This window comes from Sus scrofa, chromosome 1 (genome assembly GCF_000003025.6).
Source record: "Sus scrofa isolate TJ Tabasco breed Duroc chromosome 1, Sscrofa11.1, whole genome shotgun sequence".
NCBI classification, from domain to species: domain Eukaryota; kingdom Metazoa; phylum Chordata; class Mammalia; order Artiodactyla; family Suidae; genus Sus; species Sus scrofa.
The window spans coordinates 229,012,982-229,034,545 of NC_010443.5; the positions used below are offsets into that span (position 1 = coordinate 229,012,982).

The 21,564-nt window shown below is 36.2% G+C and overlaps 1 protein-coding gene across 5 annotated transcripts in view; it reads left to right on the plus strand.

The window, feature by feature from the left end:
• The window catches only part of PCSK5 (proprotein convertase subtilisin/kexin type 5), a 453,468-nt gene that overhangs the window by 158,395 nt on the left and 273,509 nt on the right, over nt 1-21,564 (plus strand). For all 5 annotated transcript variants that reach the window (XM_021065005.1, XM_021064998.1, XM_021065022.1 and 2 more), the window contains exons 6-7: nt 9,756-9,844; nt 13,387-13,559. In XM_021065005.1, the coding sequence (XP_020920664.1) occupies nt 9,756-9,844; nt 13,387-13,559 (262 nt within the window). The remainder of the gene's footprint in view (nt 1-9,755; nt 9,845-13,386; nt 13,560-21,564) is intronic.

Here is a 21,564-nt window from a genome sequence, read left to right on the forward strand (position 1 = left end):
GCATGTATGTTTTTCAATGAAAGTTTTGTCCAGATATATGCCCAGATATGTGATTGCTGGATCATATGTTAGTTTTATATTTAGTCTTCTGAGGTACCTCCATACTGTTTTCCGTAGTGGTTGTACAAATTTACATTCCCACCAGCAGTGTAGGAGGGTTCCCTTTTCTTTACACTCGCTCCAGCATTTGTTATTTGAAGACTTATTATTAAGAGCCATTCTGACCAGTGTGATGTGGTACCTCATTGTAGTTTTAATTTTCATTTCTCTAATAGTTAGAGATGTTGAGCATTTTTTCATGTGCTTGTGGCCATCCATATGTCTTCATTGGATAAATGTCTATTTAGGTCTTCTCCCTGTTTTTCAATTGGGTTATTTGGGTTTTTTGCTGTTGAGTTGTATTAGTTATTTGTACATTTTGGAGATTAAGCCCTTGTCAGCTGCATCATTTGAAACTATTTTCTCTCATTTCATAGGTTGTCTTCATTTTTTGTTTCTTTCTTTTCCTATTTGAAAACTTTCAGTTTGATTAGGTCCCATATGTGTATTTTCGTTTTTAATTCTATTGCTTTGGGAAACTGACCTAAGAAAACACTTGTTTGGTTATTGTCAGAGAATGTTTTGCCCATGTACTTTTCAAGGGGTTTTATGGCGTCTTGTTTTACGTTTAAATCTTTAAGCCATTTTGAGCTTGTGTTTAAATCTTTGAGCCATTTATTTTTGTGCATGGTGTGAGGGTTTGTTCTATTTTCATTGACTTTCATGCAGCTGTCTCTTTTTCCCAGCACACTTGCTAAGGAGACTGTCTTTTTCCCATTTATCATTCCTCAAGAATATAAAATGGAAAAAAAGATAAATGCTAACTTTATTAATATCTTTAAATATTGTTCATGTTATTCCTGGTATTGTTCCTGAGGTCCAAAAAGAGGATAGACAATGTGTATTGATAAGAATAAAAACTGTCAAAGTTTAAGTTCATCTTTCAATATTAGGCTATCAAAGGGTCTGTCAATATCATCTTATGTATCTCTTTATTTGTCATTGTATTAGTTCATGCTGTTCTCACAGAATACTATAGCCTGGGTGGCTTACCCAACATTTATTTTTCATAGTTGTGGAGGCTGTGAAGTCCATTATCAAGGTACTGGCAGATTTGGTTTAGGCTTGGAGTTGGCTCCCTTGTACTTGGTGAAGAGAGAGAAGAGAATCGAGCTTGTGTCTCTCTTTATAAGGGCGCCTATCCCATCATGACAGCACCAGTCTGGTGACCTGTTGTCTCCCCAAGGCTTTTTCTCCAAATATGGTCACATTGGGATTAGGGTTTCCATGTGTGAATGGGGGATGGGGTGCAGAGAAACATTCAATCCATAGCAATTATTTTGAATGAGTTTTCCCAAATTTCATTGTAGTATAATAAAAAATTTCATATTCATATAATAAAAAATTTCAGGGACTGTGTATAATTATAGTCAGATCAGAAACTATTATTTTAATTGTGTCAAAAAAACTAATCACCACAAAGTAGTGTGTGATTTTGTTTTCTTATTAAAATTGAATCCGAGTTCCCTTTGTGGCACAGTGGAAACGAATCTGACCAGTAACTATGAGGTTGTGGGTTTGATCCCTGGCCTTGCTCAGTGGGTTAAGGATCCTGCTTTGCAGTGAGCTATGATATAGGTTGCAGATGTGGCTTTGATCCTGTGTTGCTGTGGCTGTGGTGTAGGCCAGCAGCTGTAGCCCTGATTTGACCCCTAGCCTGGGAACCTCTGTATGCTGTGGATTCGGCCCTAAAGAAAGCAAACAAAACAAAACAAAACAAAACAAAAAAAAATGGAATTCCCTGGTGGCACAGTTGGTTAAGGATCTGACGTTGTCACTGCTGTGGCTTGGGTTCGATCCCTAGATCAGGAACTTCTGCATGCTGCAGGTGTGGCAAAAAAAAAGTACTATTTTTTTCTCCTAATATGTATCTTAAGATTTTTGCTGAAGTCAGGGTTATAATACATTTTCACCTATTTTCCATTCTTCTCATGTTTTTGTTTTTAAGATTCCCAGCATTTCATCCTTACAACTCAAGTTGAATAATTTATAATGGAGATTCTACAAAATATATTAAGAAGTATGTTGTCATTGGTTGTAATGAAGAAATAAAGTTGCCTCTCTATCTTATAAGTATCAAGTAGCAGGCAAAGAAGTAATGAAATTTTGGCCATCATTTAACGACTTAGGAATATGGGCCCCTGTGAGTCTCACTGGAAGAGTGAAGAGTGATAAAGCCCCCAAAACCCAGGTCTAGTCTTTGTCCTGTCACAGTTTATACCTTTCAATCACTCTCTGACTAACTAAATTTTCTCATTTGTAGAATGAGAGGTGTCATGTCTGTTTCGCTTACTTCACAGGGGGTTGAAGTGAGATTCAGGTGAGGTTAACATACTTTGAGAAGTGGAGGGTGTGATGTAAACATAAAGTGGTAACTTTATCAAGAACAAACTGAGCAGTCAGAAACAGCAGTTCTTAGTGAAATATCAGAGAACACCTCACACCATCTCTATTTCTTGCTCTCCTCTCCCTTTCTAAGGGGACTCTTGGAGCAGACTCAAATGGAAGATCTTCACTCAGATTTAAACAAAATCAAAACAAGCCAAGGAGAATGGGCATACCCCATGACAAAGGGAATAGATACAGTCAGGTGAGGGCTGACAGAATCCAGGAACATCTGAAGATGTTTGTTCCAAGAAAGAGATGCAGTAGGAAATAGTTCTTTTCCAGTTTACCATTGCTTGATTCCATACAAGTATAATTTTGACTTTCAAGCAATGTAGTAGTAGTTGTAATGGGAGACCTCTTGCATGTATCCTAGCATCTCTGGTTTGTTACTGAGCTTGTCTACATCTTCAGATCCATGGTCAACCTCAAATGAGGTAATATTTCCATCCCATTGATTCATATGAACAAAAACACTATGCAGTGCAGTGTAACTAGAGGGTTGGAAGAAAGCAAACAAAGGAGTAAAGGCAGTATTTTTCTACCTAGCAAGATGTAATGGCCTCCACCAATTTATATCCTAAACTCACTTCACCTAACTTGTGTGAGTTCACAGTATTATAGAAACAGGCACTCTCTGATCTGATTTTCCATCTTTTCAATCATATAGCAAAGGTAAAACTTCCTAAGACCTATAATTACAGTGCTTTATTGTTGGGAATAGGGATTTTAGCAAATGAGAAATCTTTTTCCCTTGAGTTAAAAAAAAAAAAAAAAAGAGCATTAGAACAAAGGCAGACTTGATTTTTAAATCAACACTCTTTTAAGAGCCAAAATGATTAATCCGCATAAAATTATATAATAAACATTTTACACTTACTCGAACCTTGGCAGCAATATCCCTAAGAGAGTCAGCAAAGTGATGCATTTTTAACTCGTAGTTTGTCTACGTGTACTTTATTTTAGATGATGTCCAGTTTATTTTTAGCCATTGGTTTATCTACCCTTATAATTTCTGTCATTGAGTTATTTTCTAGACGTCTTAGAAAATGTGTGTCTTAATAATATTGCAAACATATGTAAGAAAGCTAAATAGGTGACTCATTTTCCAAGGGATATTACATGGGACTTGGCTAATAAAGATCTTATTTAGGTGCATGTGGGTTGGAGCGTTATCTAATGAGTGAGTTGTTTTCTGGACTAAAATTTACTAAAAGTTTCTTTTTATGCTGAAAACATTTTAAATGCTCATACTCTGTCATCTGTAAAGAAAAACAGATCTGAAAAACAGCTTTTGTCTGTTTTGTGACTTTAATATTTACTGACATTATAAATATATTTTTGCTGACCACCCTTTGTTCTTTGAGAGAGGGAAGAAATTGAAACATGTTCACTTGAATAGGTCATGATGATATCTATTGTTCTATGATCTATTTTAAATCCATGTCAAAACAAAGTCCAAGTACGATATAAAAATAAAAAAGATGACTAGTACTTTACTTGGAATAATGATCATTGTCATCTGAAGAGTGGGCTGTTCAAATGTAGTTGAGTTAGCAATCTGAACCCTCAATTACAGTATGCTGCAATATATGATTTCACTGATATTCAAAATACATGTGTTAGCAGTAGAGTATGACTTCCCTGACTCCCCAAAATAGTCCACATATCACGATGTACAGCCCTGTACAGAAATCTTTACAGAAGTATTTTTATAAGGAAAATAGTCACTCTGTTGTTTACTTCAGATCTTTCACTGTACATTGTTGAAGCACATAATGTGTGCAGGGCTTTACTGCACTTTAGAAATACAGAACCAAATTATTTCTTCCATTTTTTTATGGTGAATAGATATTAGATTGAATCTCTCCTACTACAGTGTATCTAAACTTGGGCATATTAAAGAACTTTTCAATGCATTATTAAGCTAATGGACACCAAGAGTATTTCTCTGAGAAAACTATAATCTATATGGGCAGTAGGTGGACTCTACGCATTTCCCAAGGTAAGCAACCAATACCAGCCAGCCAGAACCTAGATTTTAAAAAGTCCACGGATAAAAGACAAAGCCTTTTCCAAAGGGGTGAGAGAAAGCTTTCTACATAAAAGAGGACTTATGAAGTACCATCCTCAGTACAATAACTATAGAAAAAGGAAATCTACGCAGAGAGACAGTGTATGTATTTAACTTTCTCACCCTGGGTAAATAGGTGTTACCATTGTGGCTCAGGGGTAACCAGCTCAACTAGTATCCATGAGGATGCAGGTTCTATCTCTGGCCTCACTCAGTGTGTTAAGGATCTGGTGTTGCCATGACTTGCTGTGTACGTCACATCCATGGCTCAGATCCCACATTGCTGTGGCTGTGGCTGTGGCTGGCAGCTGCAGCTGTAGCTCTGATTCGACCCCTTAGCCTGTGCATTTGGCCCTAAAAAGCAAAAAAAAAAAAAAAAAAAAAAAAAAGGATAAATCAACAGTAACTGTTAAGAAAAACTAACTACTCTTGAGGAATTTGCACCCATAATCATATTACTTGTATGCTTTTAAATTATGGTTGAACAGGTCCTATTTGGTGTAGCCCAAGATTACGTGGTAGAAGCAAATTTAAATTCTCTTTTAAAAGAATGTGTTTTTCATACTATTCGCAAAGCGTTAATAAAGACCTAAACAACCTAAACAACATGATATTCTAAGTGGGACAATTCACCAACCACATGGGGAAACAGCACCAGAAAACAAGGAGTAGGAAAAACAAATAGCAGAATTAAATTCACCTATTTAGAATTATTAGCTATAATTCATATATATCAAGAAATAAATATTAAAAAGTATTTTTAAGGAAAATTGTCCAAATTAACCAAATGGATTTGAAAAAGAGCTTCAAAGAAATAAAATATATAACTGAATAGAGTAATGGAGTGAATGGATTAAATAACAGAGTAGTCATGGTTAAAGATCAGATACGTGAAACGTAGGACTGAGCAAGTTACATAGAACACAGCCAAGACAGTGAAGGATATGAGGAGCCTGAAGGTGCAATTAAAGATAGTGTAAAAAAGTTTAATGTATGTTTAATTAGGTTTCTGATAGGAAGAACCGTAGAATGATGTAAAAGCAGTTTTTAAAGCTACTAGCTTTTAAAGTTTAAAATCTTTTAAGTCTTGATACTTCTGACAATTTGAACATTAAACTACAGGTTTGGGAATTCCAAGAAAGGTTTTTTAATATATATAATATCTTAATGACCCTGCAGAATAGAAAAGACAAAGAAGACATGAAAAACATCCACAGAGAAGTAGATTGCCAGATGGCTGATTCCTCACCAGAAACAATGGAAATTAAAAAACAGTGGAATAGCTTCTTGGAAGTGCTGTTAGTCTAGAATTCTCTGTTCAGTGAAATTAGTTTTTAAGAACAAGAGTAAAATAAAGTTAAATAAAGTCATTTTCTGAGGCTACCAAAAGCCTCTCTGATGGTACCATTATAGAATGTTCTTCAGAAAGAAATGATTGATCCTAAAAGGAAATAGAAGCCACAAAAATAAAGAAAAACTTTGTAAATCTAAACAAACATTGATTGTTAAAGTAGTAACAACAATGGGAGATTTCTAGAGTTAGAAACTCCAAAGTATAACTGATTATGGGGAAGTCATGTCGAAAGGTGGGTACTTAAGGTTAAAACAGTCTAAAGTCTATATGTTGTTTTGGAAAAAAGTTAATAAGTTTAGGCTTTATGATCCTAGGTATCTATGATCAAATATCTAGAATAATCACTGAATAATAGAATACATAATATCAAAACTAGTATAAGAAATGAACATGAATCCATGAATAGATGCAGCCACTGCAAATGGACTAACTCTTGAGTTAAAGACAAAGATATCCTAGCTTCAAAAAATAACTGCATTCTATTTATGAGACATAATAAATACAAACAGAATATTTCAATGTAAAAGGATCACATGGTGTTATAATTTAAATATTAAGCAGATACCTTTAATTTTTATTGCAAGAAAGTGTTAATATATAAACTGTTTTACAAGAAAAATCTGATAATTCTATCCTAAATAAAATAAAAATCAATGGAACTGCAAAGAACATTAACAAACCCACAACATAAGCTTGAGATAATGGATATTTGGAGTATATGCATATAAAGTTGATCACATTCTCGGCTATTTTGTGAGTCACAAAATGCAAATAATTGCTGCATAAAATTATATTCTTTTATCATAAGGTAATGAAGTTATTGATTGATGTAAAAACATAATTCCTGCTTACATTTGAAAATTTTAAATCATACTTCTTAATAAACCATGGGCCAAAGAATAAACTAGAGCTGAATTACAAACCCATGTCCTTATGATCCAGTGGATCTTGCATTAATAATACTGAAGTATAAGAACATTTTTAATGGAATTTGACATTTGACTCATAAAGGGAATTTGGCATTTGAATAAAATAACCTGCACCGTGAAATAATATGCAATAAGACACTAATGAGGAATCATAGTAAATAATTGCTATGTTCAGGGGAAAATTAGTAGTTTAGCTTGGGGTTTACGAAAGAAACGGTTTTTCTTTCAAAAAGAGATCATTTTGTTTATGATTAAAGTGGTATAACCAAATATCAGAAGGGCAAGATAATTATAAGTACAAAATTAAATACTGTGTATGATAGCCATAAATAAGATTGTTATGTTACAAATAAAACATCTGGAAACATACTTGCATCAGATATGATGAAAGGCAATAAGAAGTTTGGGCAAAGGTCATGAAAAGGTTATCCACAAAGCGAAAACTAGAAATAGCTAATAAATACTTGAAAAGATGTACAACATCAAGTGTAATCAAAAGAGATAAAGAGGGAAACAACGAGATATATTTTTCATGTCAGCTTTGCAATAATGAAAAAGATTGAAAAATTTTTAGATAGGGGTTTATGTACACAGGGTTTTTATCCAGATATTTACTCCATTCTTTATATTATCATTCAGCTCGGCTTATGGCCTTTCTTTTTCTGGTGTTTTGTAATAATATTTATCATTCTTTTACTGTCTTTGAGGTTCTTATACTACTTTCATCCTAGCTGATAATTTGACAATATATTCTGTACATTTTGATCTCGAATTCCACTTCTAGAAATTTGTCCCAGCCTGTATAAAACTATATACATACAAAACTATTCCTTGTAGTTTCATTAATACTAGTAAGAAGTGGGTAAAATTTCCAGATATAGGAGTTTCCATTGTGGCACAGCGGTAATGATTCTGACTAGTATCCCTGAGGATGTGGGTTAATCCCTGGCCTCGATTAGTGGGTTGGGGATCCAGTGTTTCTGTGAGCTGTGGTGTGGGTAACAGACATGACATGTATCCCAAGTTGCTGTGGCTGTGGTGTAGGCTGGCAGCTGTAGCTCTGATTTGACCCCTAGCCTGGGACTATCCATATGCCATGGGTGGGGCCCTAAAAAGCAAAAAAAAAAAAATTCCAGGAATAAAAGGATTGTGGTTCATGTGTGTATACTCACACCTGTATATGGGCATATGTGTATATGTCTGTGCCATTTGTATATGTATAAATACATACTTACACCTTTTAAAAGATTATATAAAATAATAGTAACTGTGTAAATGGTATTAATAAAGATATAGTTAAATGTTTCTATAATTATAATTATAGAAATATTAATATAGATTCAGTATATTTACATAGAAAGATATGCATGACGTTACTAAGTGGAAAAAGCAAGGTATAACTCTTTTGTGTAAACTGGTGTGTACCCCTCAGTTGTGAGCAGCAACTTGTTTATAGTTGCACTGATGGTATTTATATCCCTTGATGAGTGTGTCAAATGTGCTGTAAAATAAAAAGTACTAACAAAGAACTTGGGGGCCAGAGTTTTAATCACTGTTTTGGTTGTTGTAACAGCTCTTTTTACATCTCAGAGCTTTCTAAATACCTTCATCTCATAGAGAAGGGAGGTGGACTTTGGACTTCATTAGCAAAAAGAAATAGAAGGCAATTGTTGGCCTGTCCCCATCCTGTATCTAGGGCAGGCTGTTAGTCATTTTTGTCCTGGCTCAGCTCTACCTGAGAATTCTTAACAGCTCTCTTTGTGTTAGGCTATTGTTTCTAAAGAAATCATCCATTGCACTTGACACTTCTTTGCCCACCTTTTATAAGATCTTAGAAGTCCTTTCAGCAAAAAGATTTTTCTGATCAAAGAACATTATGGTGGTGAGAAATAATAGGGACTGTCTTTCAAAGAAATTGTGTACTTTTCTGGCAACCACTGCTTAAAAGAAGCAGTAAAAATGTGAAAACAAACAAATGAAATATTTTGACATGTAATTGATACATAAAACAATTAGTAATGTGCTATTTCATGTCCTTTGAAAGAATATATGTTCTTTTTAAAGATCTTTGCAATCCAGTGTGTATTTCTAGCAATCCTATTTGAGATGATAAATTTTCATTGGAGATCCTAGATTTATATTCTCATACCCACATTTCTTAAATTCTCTAATAATTGAATATTTTAAAATTTAATTAAAATTAAATAAAAATTACAAAATTAAGGTATGGCCACTCTAGCCACATTTCCAGTGCCCATTATCCATTCCTGGCTGGTGGTTAAACACACTGGATTGTGAAAGTTCAGGAATACAAATAAACATACAATTTGTTTTTAGCCTTTAAGGAGATTTCCCAGTTGGGAAAGCAAGTTATCAATAATAGACATATAAGAATGTCCCTGCTGTGACTTAGGTCCCTACTGTGTTACAGGTTTGATCCCTAGCCCTGGAACTTCTTTCTTCATGCCCTGTCGTGGCCAACTACCTCCAAAACAAAAACAAGAAAAAATTCTTTGAATTACAACTTATTCAGGATTTAATTCTAAACTGTAACTCTAAAATTGGCAAACTTTGAATACGATACGATTTTTGCAGTACATTTAATTTTCACCACTATTGGTGTAAATTTGCAGCTACCTCAAATTAATTTTGGATTTAAATATAAAAAGTAAAATTGATTAATTTCAAAATGTCAGAACATATAAACATACAAGAACATAATCCAAAACAGAATACAATTAACTGCTAACAGTTTGCCATGGACAGACTAAGTGCCACTTGGATCGGAAGTTCCAGAAACACCCACAGTGTGCTACATTCTTTGCCACTTTGAAGTCTGAGCAGTGGCAAGGACATGCTGAGTTGGGAAGAATGAGGTGTCTTCCTTTAGAAAGTGTGTGTGTTCTCCTTGCAGGCATGGGACCCGCTGTGCTGGAGAAGTGGCTGCCGCAGCAAACAACTCTCATTGCACAGTTGGCATTGCTTTCAACGCCAGGATTGGAGGTATGGGAAACAAACTTGTGTGGAGCCAAGAGCTCTCATGCTAACCAGTTTTCAGAACCCTTTGCACTAAAGACAGGCATATGTTTGCATAAGAGTGTTTAACTACTGCTGAGAGCAAATGACCATGTTCACCTGTGTTGTTAACATAGTCAAAAACTTTTGAACCAACCCCCTCAAAGTGTTGCAAACACAGACATTTCTTTTTTTAAACAGGAGTGAAAGGGGAGCTTTTGCCAATAGTGAAGATGGCATCATTAGCGTCTCTGCTGAACTATACGATTGGAACCTGGGTCAGAAAGAATTAATCATATAAACACAAGGCCATAATATCTCAATGAAAAGAAGCATTTTGTAATTCTGTCAAAGCAGAAAAAAAGTTTTTCTTTTCCTTAGGCTCTACAGAAAAGTCCCCTTTAATCGCAATTTAAAATATAAATAGTAAAATCTCCCTTTGTAATCACAGAGTATAGTAATATTGCACCATTAATAATTCCAAGATACAGATATCCACCACATGCATGCACAAACTCAGATATACTTACTACAGTGACCCATCCAAAGCAGTCTAAATTCAGATATCAATAGGAGCAAACTCTTAACTTTGCCATTTATAGTTATCTTTGTTAGTATAGACTGGTCCCACAGCCACACACAAATGGAAAGGAAACATTGTAAGAGATGATGTACATCCTATTGGCTTTGAAGATGTTCCCCTTGGCATCTGCTAAAGGGTATTCTAAAGTGAAGTTCCTGGAAACAGGCTGACATCCTTGTTTCCAGTATACTATTTATAGCCAAATGGTAAACAGAGTTGGATCTGAAAAATGGAAATGATAGCCCTGTCTAGGGTAAATGTAGATGTAACATGAAATAATTTGGGTGTATAATAGGGTGCTAAGAAAAGGTTTTCTGAGGTTCTATTGTGGATCAGTTGTCAGTGAACTTGACCTCTTTTTTTCCTTTATTTCATCTGGGATTCTTAGAGTATAGCAGCTTGTTAATCAGTAACTAGCTGTATGCTGAGAGCATCTGCTTGTGTCAAGGGGAAGGTTCATAGAGGACTTCTGGAATGGAAGCAGACTTCCTTCTAAGAATCTTGAGGGTGCAGAGGCCCCTGGTGTTCTCAAGATGATCAGATGACAACCCTGGCTGCCCATTGAGCTGCTCCTTGCTGTGCAGCTCACCTACACAGACACACATTTGGGTTTCCACGTTCCTCTTCCATACTAACCCAAAACTTGTGACCTTGGGAGAATGAAGAGATGAATTTGTGAACATCACAGCTAAACTGCTAACCAAGCTGAATAAAACCTCTAAAAACAATGAAGACTGAACATTGACTGAAAAATGTTATGTCATCCTAAAACAAGAATATTTTCAATTATAAAATCAACCCCTCAGACCAAGGCATGGAGGCTTGCAGTTAGTTAAATGAAAAAAAAAAAAAAATTACTTTTTTGATCTTTCTACTTGAGAGAACAGAATTTTTTTTTTTTTTTTTTGTCTTTTTTAGGGCTATACCCACAGCATACAGAGGTTCCTAGGCTAGGGGTCGAATTGGAGCTGCAATGCCGGATCCAATGCCGGATCCAATGCCGGATCTGAGCCACATCTGCGTGCAACCTAAACTACAGCTCATAGCAGCACTGGATCTTTAACCCACTGAGCAAGGCCAGGAATCAAATCTGCTTCCTCATGGATACCAGGCAGAGTCATTTCCGCTGAGTCAGGATGGGAACTCCCAAAATGCTTTTTCATCAATTTTTGGTCAGAAAATTAACATTCCCCTCTAAATATGATATTATCAAGCATTTTTGTTCATGGACTTCACATATATTTCATTATGGAATACATGAATTCAGGTGTTATGTAGACACGCCTGTGTTTAGACATACTACTTAGATTATTTTGTGCAATCATATAGTCTATTGTTTATTTCAGACCTCCCTGTAGTGGTAAAATAGTTCTCTTTTACACTCTTGAATACAGAATAAGAATATGAAGTAGTTAATCTTCATTTAGCATAAAAACCATACATATGAGTTTTGAATATTCATGTCAAATCAAAGCAAACCAGTAGTTGCTGAATGATCTGCTGGGTATTTTCATTCCATAAAATAAGCTGCTGACAAGGCTTCCAAGTTATGGTTTCCATTCTGAAATTTTTACAGGGACTTGTTCAAAACAAGTTCTCCATATCACCTGTTTATATACATCTTCTTTAAAAATATACACATCTAGAAGAAAGGACATTCAAGGATATAGCAAGGATTCTTTATTTTTTAGGGATCCTCTGGGGAAATTTAATGTTGACTGGGTGTATATTTACATTATTTTTGGGAAAAAATAACAAAGGATAGGATGTCATATCTGTCATGTAATTTTAAATGGTTTAGCCTAATTATATTTTAGATGAAGAAAATATGGCAAAATGTTAACAGTTGTTGAGTATTGGCTATAAGTATTTATTGCTATTCTTTGTTTTTCTGTTTGTAGGTTTTATAGTTAAAAGATAAGCATTTTTTAAAGCACAAAGAGGATATAATTCCTTTAAGAACATTTTCATATTCTGCCAGAATTCCCACTTCAAATCTCATAGAATCTAAAACTGCCTGTTGTAGGATTTCTGTTATTTAATCCTTATTTATTGGTAACCAATAAAGACTTGAAGACCTGTTAGATAACAAGGTTTCCCTAAGGAGTAAACTTGGGCTGTAAAGATATAATTTTAAAATAATGCAATGTTTTTCAGTGACGGTGCTTAGCTTCAGCTGAAGGAACAAAATGTTTGCTTAACAATTAGATGTTTTGTTGTTATTGTGAGTCTCCAAAATTATGTTTGACATATAATTTATTTTTTAGTATCTTAGTGTCTGTTTTTGCAAATTAAGGTTAATAATAAATTCCTATCTGTCTGGTGGGAATACTTACATGAAGATTAATGACTAAGCATTTTCAAAACCCTTTGAGAATTTTTCAGTGTGTTACATGCACAGGGGGGCATTCTCATTTATTATTTGGCATATAAATAACTTGGCAAAGAAGTACTATATTAATTTCACATCAGTCTTACAGATTAGGAGATAATATTAAATATGGAGGAAATTGGACCATTCTCACTTGGCAGCTTTTCAAATTGTGTAAGACTGCTGAGGTTGGAGTGTTTTATACAAATTATGAGCACACGTTATCAATTGAAGAGGAATTTAGGGAAGATAGATTGCTTGATGCTTTCTTAGTCAAGTACTCTCCTAAGACAGGGATAAAGAGAAGGGAGAGAATGTGGAAATTTAGGAAAAGAGAACAATGGATTGAAGAAATTTTAAAGAAGTTTTGTTCTTTTACATGCAATGAGACTTCTTTACCCCCACGAAAGCTTCAGAAAAGTCTTGCGCTGTATTTTCTGAGGAAAAGAAATGCTCACTTAAGTGTTGACTTACAGGTTATTCTTTCCTTTAAAAAATGCTACAATTGAAATACGTCTGTTTGGATGTGGTATAATGAAGCTTCTAATTGAGTTACGTCCCTTTTCTATCTTGAAGGGGTTCGGATGCTGGATGGAGATGTCACGGACATGGTTGAAGCAAAGTCGGTTAGCTTCAATCCCCAGCACGTGCACATTTACAGCGCGAGCTGGGGCCCAGATGATGATGGCAAGACTGTGGACGGGCCAGCTCCCCTCACCCGGCAAGCCTTCGAAAATGGCGTTAGAATGGTAGGTTTTTAAAGTACTTTAGCACCAACTGTGTCAATTGGTGATGATTCTCATATGAAGCCATCTCTGGGTAGGTTTCCAGTTCCCCAGGCTAGAGAGATGGATGGAGCTCTAGACAGGTTAACAGAAAGGAGACTGTGTGGATTGTGTGTTGTATCTGTTCTATGATTAAGGGCTCTGACGAGAACAGAAGTATATTTGGATGCTAGATTTGTTCAACGGAAATTCATTAATATGAATGTTAACATTATTAATATTCATCAGTATGCTAATCTTCAGTTTGAAGGAATAAATTCTCAAAACTCTTCAGAGTTTCTGAAACCCCATGGTTGGTGTTGCTAGATCATCCAACATCATTCTTCTGGGCATCTCTCTAGAGTAGTCCCTTCCCTAGCTTCACCTCTGTCCCAAGACAATTTTTTTTTTTTTTTTTTTTTTTTAGGGCCGCACCTGTGGCATACAGAAGTTCCCAGGCTAGGGGGCCAATCAGAGCTACACTGCTGGCCTATGCCACAGCCATAGCAACACGGGATCCGAGCTGCATCTGCAACCTACATCATAGCTCACAGCAACACTGAATCCCCTACCCACTAAGCGAGGCCAGGGATCGAACCCACATCTTCATGGATTCCAGTCAGATTCATTTCTACTGCACCACAACAGGAACCACCCAGGACAATATTATTTTTATGTTCTTCCCCCATTCCTTAACCAGGCAGCTTAACTTATCATTTTTCGTGATTTCACTAAAAAATTCTCTGACCACTCCTCCCCTCGAAACTGACTGTATAATCTGATGTAAGAAAATACCTGTTTCAAATTACAGATCTTAAGAAACCCTATCTTATTTAAAAGTTCCCATTGTGGCTCAGCGAGTTAAGAACCAGACATACTACCCATGAGGATTTGGGTTTGTTCCCTGGCCTTGATCAGTGGGTTAAGGACCCCCGCACTGCCTCAGGCCGTGGCATAGGTTGCATATACGGCTCAAAACTGGCATTGCTGTGGCTGTGGTGCAGGCTTGCAGCTGCAGTTGCAGTTGCAGCTCCCATTCAACCCCTAGCCCAGGGATTTCTATATGTGGCAAGCACAGCCCTAGAAAGGAAAAAAAAAATTGTGTCTTATTTAAAGTAAATAAAAAAATAAAGGCTACATACTTTCTCAGCAGTATGTGGTCCTGTCACTCTCCCATGACCTACAACTCTACAGACAAATCGTATTTGACCATCAGACCTCAGCTAAACTGTTCTCTCTTCCCAAAAACCTTCTCACTGCCCAAACTGGAATTAAGTGTATGTAATTCCCACCCTGTTTTCCCTATAGTTTGTATTCTTAGTGGTGGTCTGTGTAGTCTTTAGTACGTTGTGCTCTATATTAGAATTAATTTTGCATATATCTTCCTTAGTAAATATAAGTTTCTGGAGAGCAGAAGTTGTACTGTACACACCTTTTTGGGCTTTGTAAAACCCATAAAGTGTGTTGAATTCTAGCGAGTGCTTGGTACATATTTGTTGAATTTAATTTCATTTACTGCAAGTTATGCTAACCATAGGGTCGTTATAAATTCAGCCAAGATTTGAAGCAGTGGAATGTGTGTAGTTGATTAATGTAATGTTGCAGCTGGAGTAAAAATAATTATGATTCTCCCATCTTTGTGGGAGTGGTGCTAGGGTTTTAATCAGAAGACTGAGCTAAGCTGTCTCCTAGTTATTCTGAAAGAGACTGCTGGGAACGCTGCTCTGCTTGTTCTTTATGCATTTTGTAAATAAAAGATAGTTTAGTTTTGGTTCAGATGTATTTTTCTAACTCTGTCAATTTTCAGCTACATCAGAGCCCTTGGAAACTATAGGATAATGTTCTAAGTTGTTGCCTAGAATTTTCCTTTTAAGGTGCATGGAAATCAAAAGAATGTAATCTGGTGATTTCATTACCAAAGCCTTGGATTGCAAATTACTATTCACTTTCTCTGTGCCATGAATACAGTGGTTGTTCAAGCTAAATAAGTCATGCCTAGTTCATATTTAATTTTCAAATTGTGTGTGTATGGCTCTAAACATAATAAAGAGCAATCTGGAATTTCTTATTAAAATGAATATACTTATGTTAGTAACGCACATGACCTCATGAGTATACAAGTATAGAGAGAATGTTCTATATTCAATAGCTGTCATTGAATCAGATGATATGGTCCAATGATTTTCAAATTTATTTTTGCTAGGGAATCTTAACTGGAAGTCTAATATATAAAAATTAATAATTGTGGTGCATTGGTTGTAGGAAAGAAGAGTTGAGATTAGAAACAAGATTATCTGAGAAAGCTGTTAACACGTATAGGAAGATTATATGCAGAAATAATCTTCATCATTAACTATAAAACTTAACTCATGCCTGTTAAAACAGATTATTACTATAATGATGAAATTAAAAATAGATTTTTGTATCCGAGATAACCGTTGCCAAAAGTATGGACTACATCTTTCCATCTCCTGTGTATATTCATATGCCACATGGGGATCATATGTCCTCTCATGTTGCTGTTTTCTCCTTAAAGTCTATCATGGGTATCCTTCCAGGACAATGCATAGGATAGGTGTCATTTATTTTAATGTTTCAAAAATTTTGGAGTATGGAGATCCCATATTTTATTCAGCATTCCCTTGAGTATCTTTCAAGGTTTTAATCTGGGAAAAGGAGTTTAGTTTTAAAAGAAACCATTTACTTTTAGAACCATGGTATAGCAAAGTAAATAACTCTTAAAAAGAGCAAATTATTCTGACTCCTAGCATTGTACATTTAATTATGGAAAAGCAGTGGTGACTTCTTTAAATGATAGTGATATGATTTGCATGAAAGAGTTTTTATGTGTTTAATATATATGGACTTTGGGAGTTCCCGTCATGGAGCAGTGGTTAATGAACCCGACTAGGAACCGTGAGGTTGCGGGTTCGGTCCCTGCCCTTGCTCAGTGGGTTAATGATCTGGGCAACGCCGTGAGCTGTGGTGTAGGTTGCAGACGCAGCTCGGATCCCGCGTTGCTGTGGCTCTGGTGCGTAGGCCGGTGGCTACAGCTCCGATTTGACCCCTAGCCTGGGAACCTCCATATGCCAAGGGAGCGGCCCAAAGAAATAGCAAAAAGACAAAAAAAAAAAAATATATATATATATATATATATGGACTTTGGACTTAAGGCTAGAGTTGAGTAGAGGATTTGTCACAGCTCTGACCTGACTGATATCAAATTACCTCTCTGCTTCCATTTTCTCATCTACAGTAAGGCAGTATTTACTTACAAAGATTGTATGAGTATGAAGTGAGATGATAAAGCATATGAAGCAATTAACATAATGCCTGAAAAGTAATAGGTGCTCAACAAATGTCATATGGATGCTTTTTTCAGAGAAGAGATCATGTCCTTCCAAAAAACTTTGTCCTCAAGCCCCCATTTGTCTCTCCTGTATAATTTCCACACTATGGAGTTCTAAATGATTCCATTTAATTCCTTGCAGTGGTAGATTGAAAATAATATGGTAAAAGCCAGCATAGACTTTCTGAGCCCTGTAATGTCATTTATTTTGTTTTTCATATGTCTATACTCACCTTCAATTTTACTTGCCTGATAAAAACTCATCTTTAGTTTCATCAAGATAACCTTTTGGTATATAGATTCATTTCATTTATCCATTTTTGTGGCTTGAGGTAGTTCCCAGAACTCTTTCTCTAAATATCTAAAAATATATAATTTTTTATTTTATTTATTTATTTATTTATTTTTTTCTTTTGTTGTTGTTGTTGTTGTTGTTGCTATTTCTTGGGCTGCTCCCGCGGCATATGGAGGTTCCCAGGCTAGGGGTCGAATCGGAGCTGTAGCCACCGGCCTACGCCAGAGGCACAGCAACGCAGGATCCGAGCCGCGTCTGCAACCTACACCACAGCTCACGGCAACGCCGGATCGTCAACCCACTGAGCAAGGGCAGGGACCGAACCCGCAACCTCATGGTTCCTAGTCGGATTCGTTAACCACTGCGCCACGACGGGAACTCCTATAATTTTTTATTTTTAAAGCAGTATATTAGTCTTTTCCAGGAAAAATAAATCTTTCATTCTTCCATTATGAGGCATCAGATGAGAGAATAAATTGATATTCTTTGAGATTATTTTAATCTTTCTTCATTAATATATATTATCAAATATATAGAAAATAATTGGATATATTATGTGAAGTTAGATTATGGAGCACAGTAGTGAAATAAATAAGTGATTTATTATCTCAGTGATTTGAGGAATGTGAAAATAATTGACTAATAAAATAATTCTTTCAAGGAACTAGCTGAAAACATTGGTGGCAATCTAGTGACTGTGACCTATTGCAGTTTTAACTGTATCATCTACCACCTACAGGAACTGGAATCATTCTTTCTATTAAGTTTAGTGAGCTTGGAGTTCCCATGGTGGCGCAGCGTAAACAAATCTGACTAGGAACCATGAGGTTGCGGGTTCAATCCCCGGCCTCACTCATTGGGTTAAGGATCCAGCATTGCTGTGAGCTGTGGTGTAGGTTGCAGATGTGGCTGAGATCTGGCGTTGCTGTGGCTGTGGCATAGACCAGCAGCAACAGCTCTGACTCGACCACTAGCCTGGGAACCTCCATATGCCGTGGGTGCAGCCCTAAAAAGGACAAAAAGACAAAAAAAAAAAGTTTAGTGAGCTCCCACACTGCAGATAAAAGATGGAAAACGGGAGCTGAGTTTTATATGTTAATACATAAAAGCTTCTACATTTCTAGCAATAAGAGAAAACAAACATAGAAACAATCAAGACTCTTGTTATGAATGAAATTAATTTTTTATGTCATGAATGAATTATGTTATGAATGAAGTTAAACTAAGGATGGAGGAATGTGGAACGGATGTGTTTTAAGGAGGACGGGGAGTCTTCTTTGAGAAACTGTTATGTGAATGGAGCCATAAATGATAGGAAGGTAGTCAGGTAAAGAAATGTGTAAGGAATGCAGAATGAACAGCAAGAGAAAAGCACCCTGAGTGGAGAATGATTAGAACATATGAAAGCTACTTTGGGTGTTGGGAGCAACAGGAACAGAAAGCTGGTATTAGGAGAGGGCCACAGTGGTAGGCAGTGGCTAGCTCTGCAGGGCTTCCTAAAGCATGGAGGGTGTTTGCCTTTTAATCTGTTAAAAGGAAGTTTTTAGCAGAGTAGTGGCCTGATGGAATACATCTTTTTTTTTTTTTTTTTTTTCTTTTTTGCCACACCCATACCATGCAGAAATTTCTGGGCCAGGGATTGAACCCATGCCACAGCATTGACCTGCCACAGCAGTGACAACACTGGATCCTTTAACAGGCCACCAGGGAACTCCAGAATACACAAGTTAAAAGATCATTTCTGTGTAGAGAACAAATTGTGTGTGTGAGGTAAGGGCTGGGAAGCCAAGAGTGGAAGATTGAAATAGTCCAGGAAAGAGATAATGAGTTGGACGAGAGTGACAGCAATGCCAAGACATCTGGAGAAATCTGTGGCAAGAGAGAAACCTAAGGATCAAGAAAGATTTTCACAAAGGAAATAAATAAGTAAATTTTGCTCAGGGGAGTCCAAGTATTGATTGCATCCATTCCTTCTGCTTGCTAATAAAAAAAACACAGCAAATATTAAACTGCAAAATGCTCCCTATTTGTTTACTCTAAGATAAGCATTTGGCCTAGTAAAATGGAACGCTGTTTTCAAAGACTACGAAAATCAGAGTTGATTCAATTTATAGCCCCTTTAGAATTAATGTACCAAAATTGCATTAGAGAAACTATGTTAAAGCATGTCACAATTGACAATTTGCTCTTTCTCCCAAAGATAGCACTTTATTAGATGCTAAGGTTCTGTAAACTATTTTTCTTTTTTAAAAAGTGTAGAGTTCTCTGTGCTATATAGCAGGTCCCTGTTGGCCAGTCATTCCATATACCACACTGTGCATGTTCCAGTCCCAAACCTCAATCAAGTCCATCCCACCTCCCTACCCGTCCCCTTGGGTAAGTTTGTTTTCAAAGTCTGTGAGCCTGTTTTTCTTCTGTAAATAAGTCTATTTTGTATCCTTTTTTAAGATTCCACATATAAGTGATGTCATATTATGTTTGTCTTTTTCAAGACAGCCCTGCCTTTTATCCATCTGGAATTAGCTTGACTAAAAATTAGTCACATGGGCCTTACCTACCTTAGAAAGTGGAGAAATTTAGTTTATTAGGGTTCCCAGAAAGAAGAAGAACGAGATACTGGTGAGCTCTTCAAAGTTTCTTCCACGGTTTCCCATTCTGGTCCTAAAAATCTGTTCTTCCTTATGTCTCCTAAACAGCACAATAAGGATCTCTAAAATCAAGTGCATTAATTTGGGCTATATGGAAGAAAAATAATAATACATTTAATCCTTGCCAATGTACTATGCTATAGTTACTCACCCAAGATCTCAATTAACTTTCAATCTTCACAGTAATCTCATATGATATATACTCTTCTCAGTTTTATGGAAAGTAGATATTTAGCATGATAAAGAAGTCAGAAAAAATCTAATAAATGTTTTTACGTCATCACTTCTATTCTTGCCACATCAAATCTCCTTCCTTCATCTATGACTGCATCTTCTAGTTTTTCTCCTGTTACCATGGTGAATTAATTTTAATTTCTCTTCTACCCAAGGATACCACTTCCATTTCTTCACTGGCCCCTATTCCTTCTCACTTCATCAGTGACGCAACTTAATCCATTAACTTTTCTTTCATCTTCCAAATTTCCCTTTCAGCTGTATTACTGCCACCCACATTGAACCCATGCCTTTGCAGTGTGAACTGAACCACTGCATTTAGAGTCCTTCTTTTTTTTTTGGTCTTTTTGTCTTTTACGGCCGCATCAGCAGCATATGGAGGTTCCCAGGCTAGGGATCCACTTGGAGCTACAGCTGCTGGCCTGTGCCAGAGCCCAGCAACTCAGGATCCGAGCCTCTTCTATGACCTACACCATAGCTCCCTTAACCCACTGAGTGAGGCCAGGGATCAAACCTGCATCCTCATGGATGCTAGTCAGGTTCGCTAACTGCTAATCCATTACAGGAACTCCTGCATTTGGATTCTTAATCCACTGTGCCACAGCAGGAACTCCCACTTCTTGGCAATTTTTATCCCTCCTTCTGTGTATTATATTTACTTATCCTGTAAATGATTGTCTCCTTCCTCAAGGCCCAGAGTTTGACTGTTTTATTTTCTACTATATCTCAAGTACCCAAAAAAGTGTCTTATACTCAACAGGAGTTTAGGGAATATGCGAAGGAATATATGCATGAATGAATGAATAAATGACTTCCATGCCAATTTGCTGCATAGACTGAGTTAATTTGTTTACGGATCACGTGTGCATTGTTTTTGGTTAATATTGTGGAAATGAATTATTAACCTCCACGGTATAGTCTGGTGATTAGTGTACCTAGGCTCCAGATTCAGACTCTCTGGTGGGTTCTAATACCTTACCTTGTTCAAGTTAATGAGCCTAAGAATCAGTTTGTTTCCTCTGTACAGTGGAGTTAAATGCTAGTAATTACTGTAAAAGGGCTATTATAAGGATTATATGATTAATGCCTGTAAAATTTTCAGTGGCATTCCTAGAACATATACAGTCTGTAATTATGTTATGAATCTTAATCATTATCACCACTAAAAAAGCAAGAGTAATAAAAATGAAATACTAATTAATCATATAAAATATAAAAAGTTTTGATTGTTTCAAATCTTTGGGTTTAGTCAATTTCACATGGCTGAATGATCTTTAGAGAAGGTAAGTATATAATCTTGAGATTATTATTAAGGAATGACCAACATAGATGGAAAAAAATACTCGAGGGTATTTTCTAATGCTTTTCCATAAAATGCTAGTTAATAAAATGCTAAAAATGGGATGAGGAGAGGGAATAGAGGGATTTCGCTGTCAATATGCTTGAGAAACACCACTTATTATA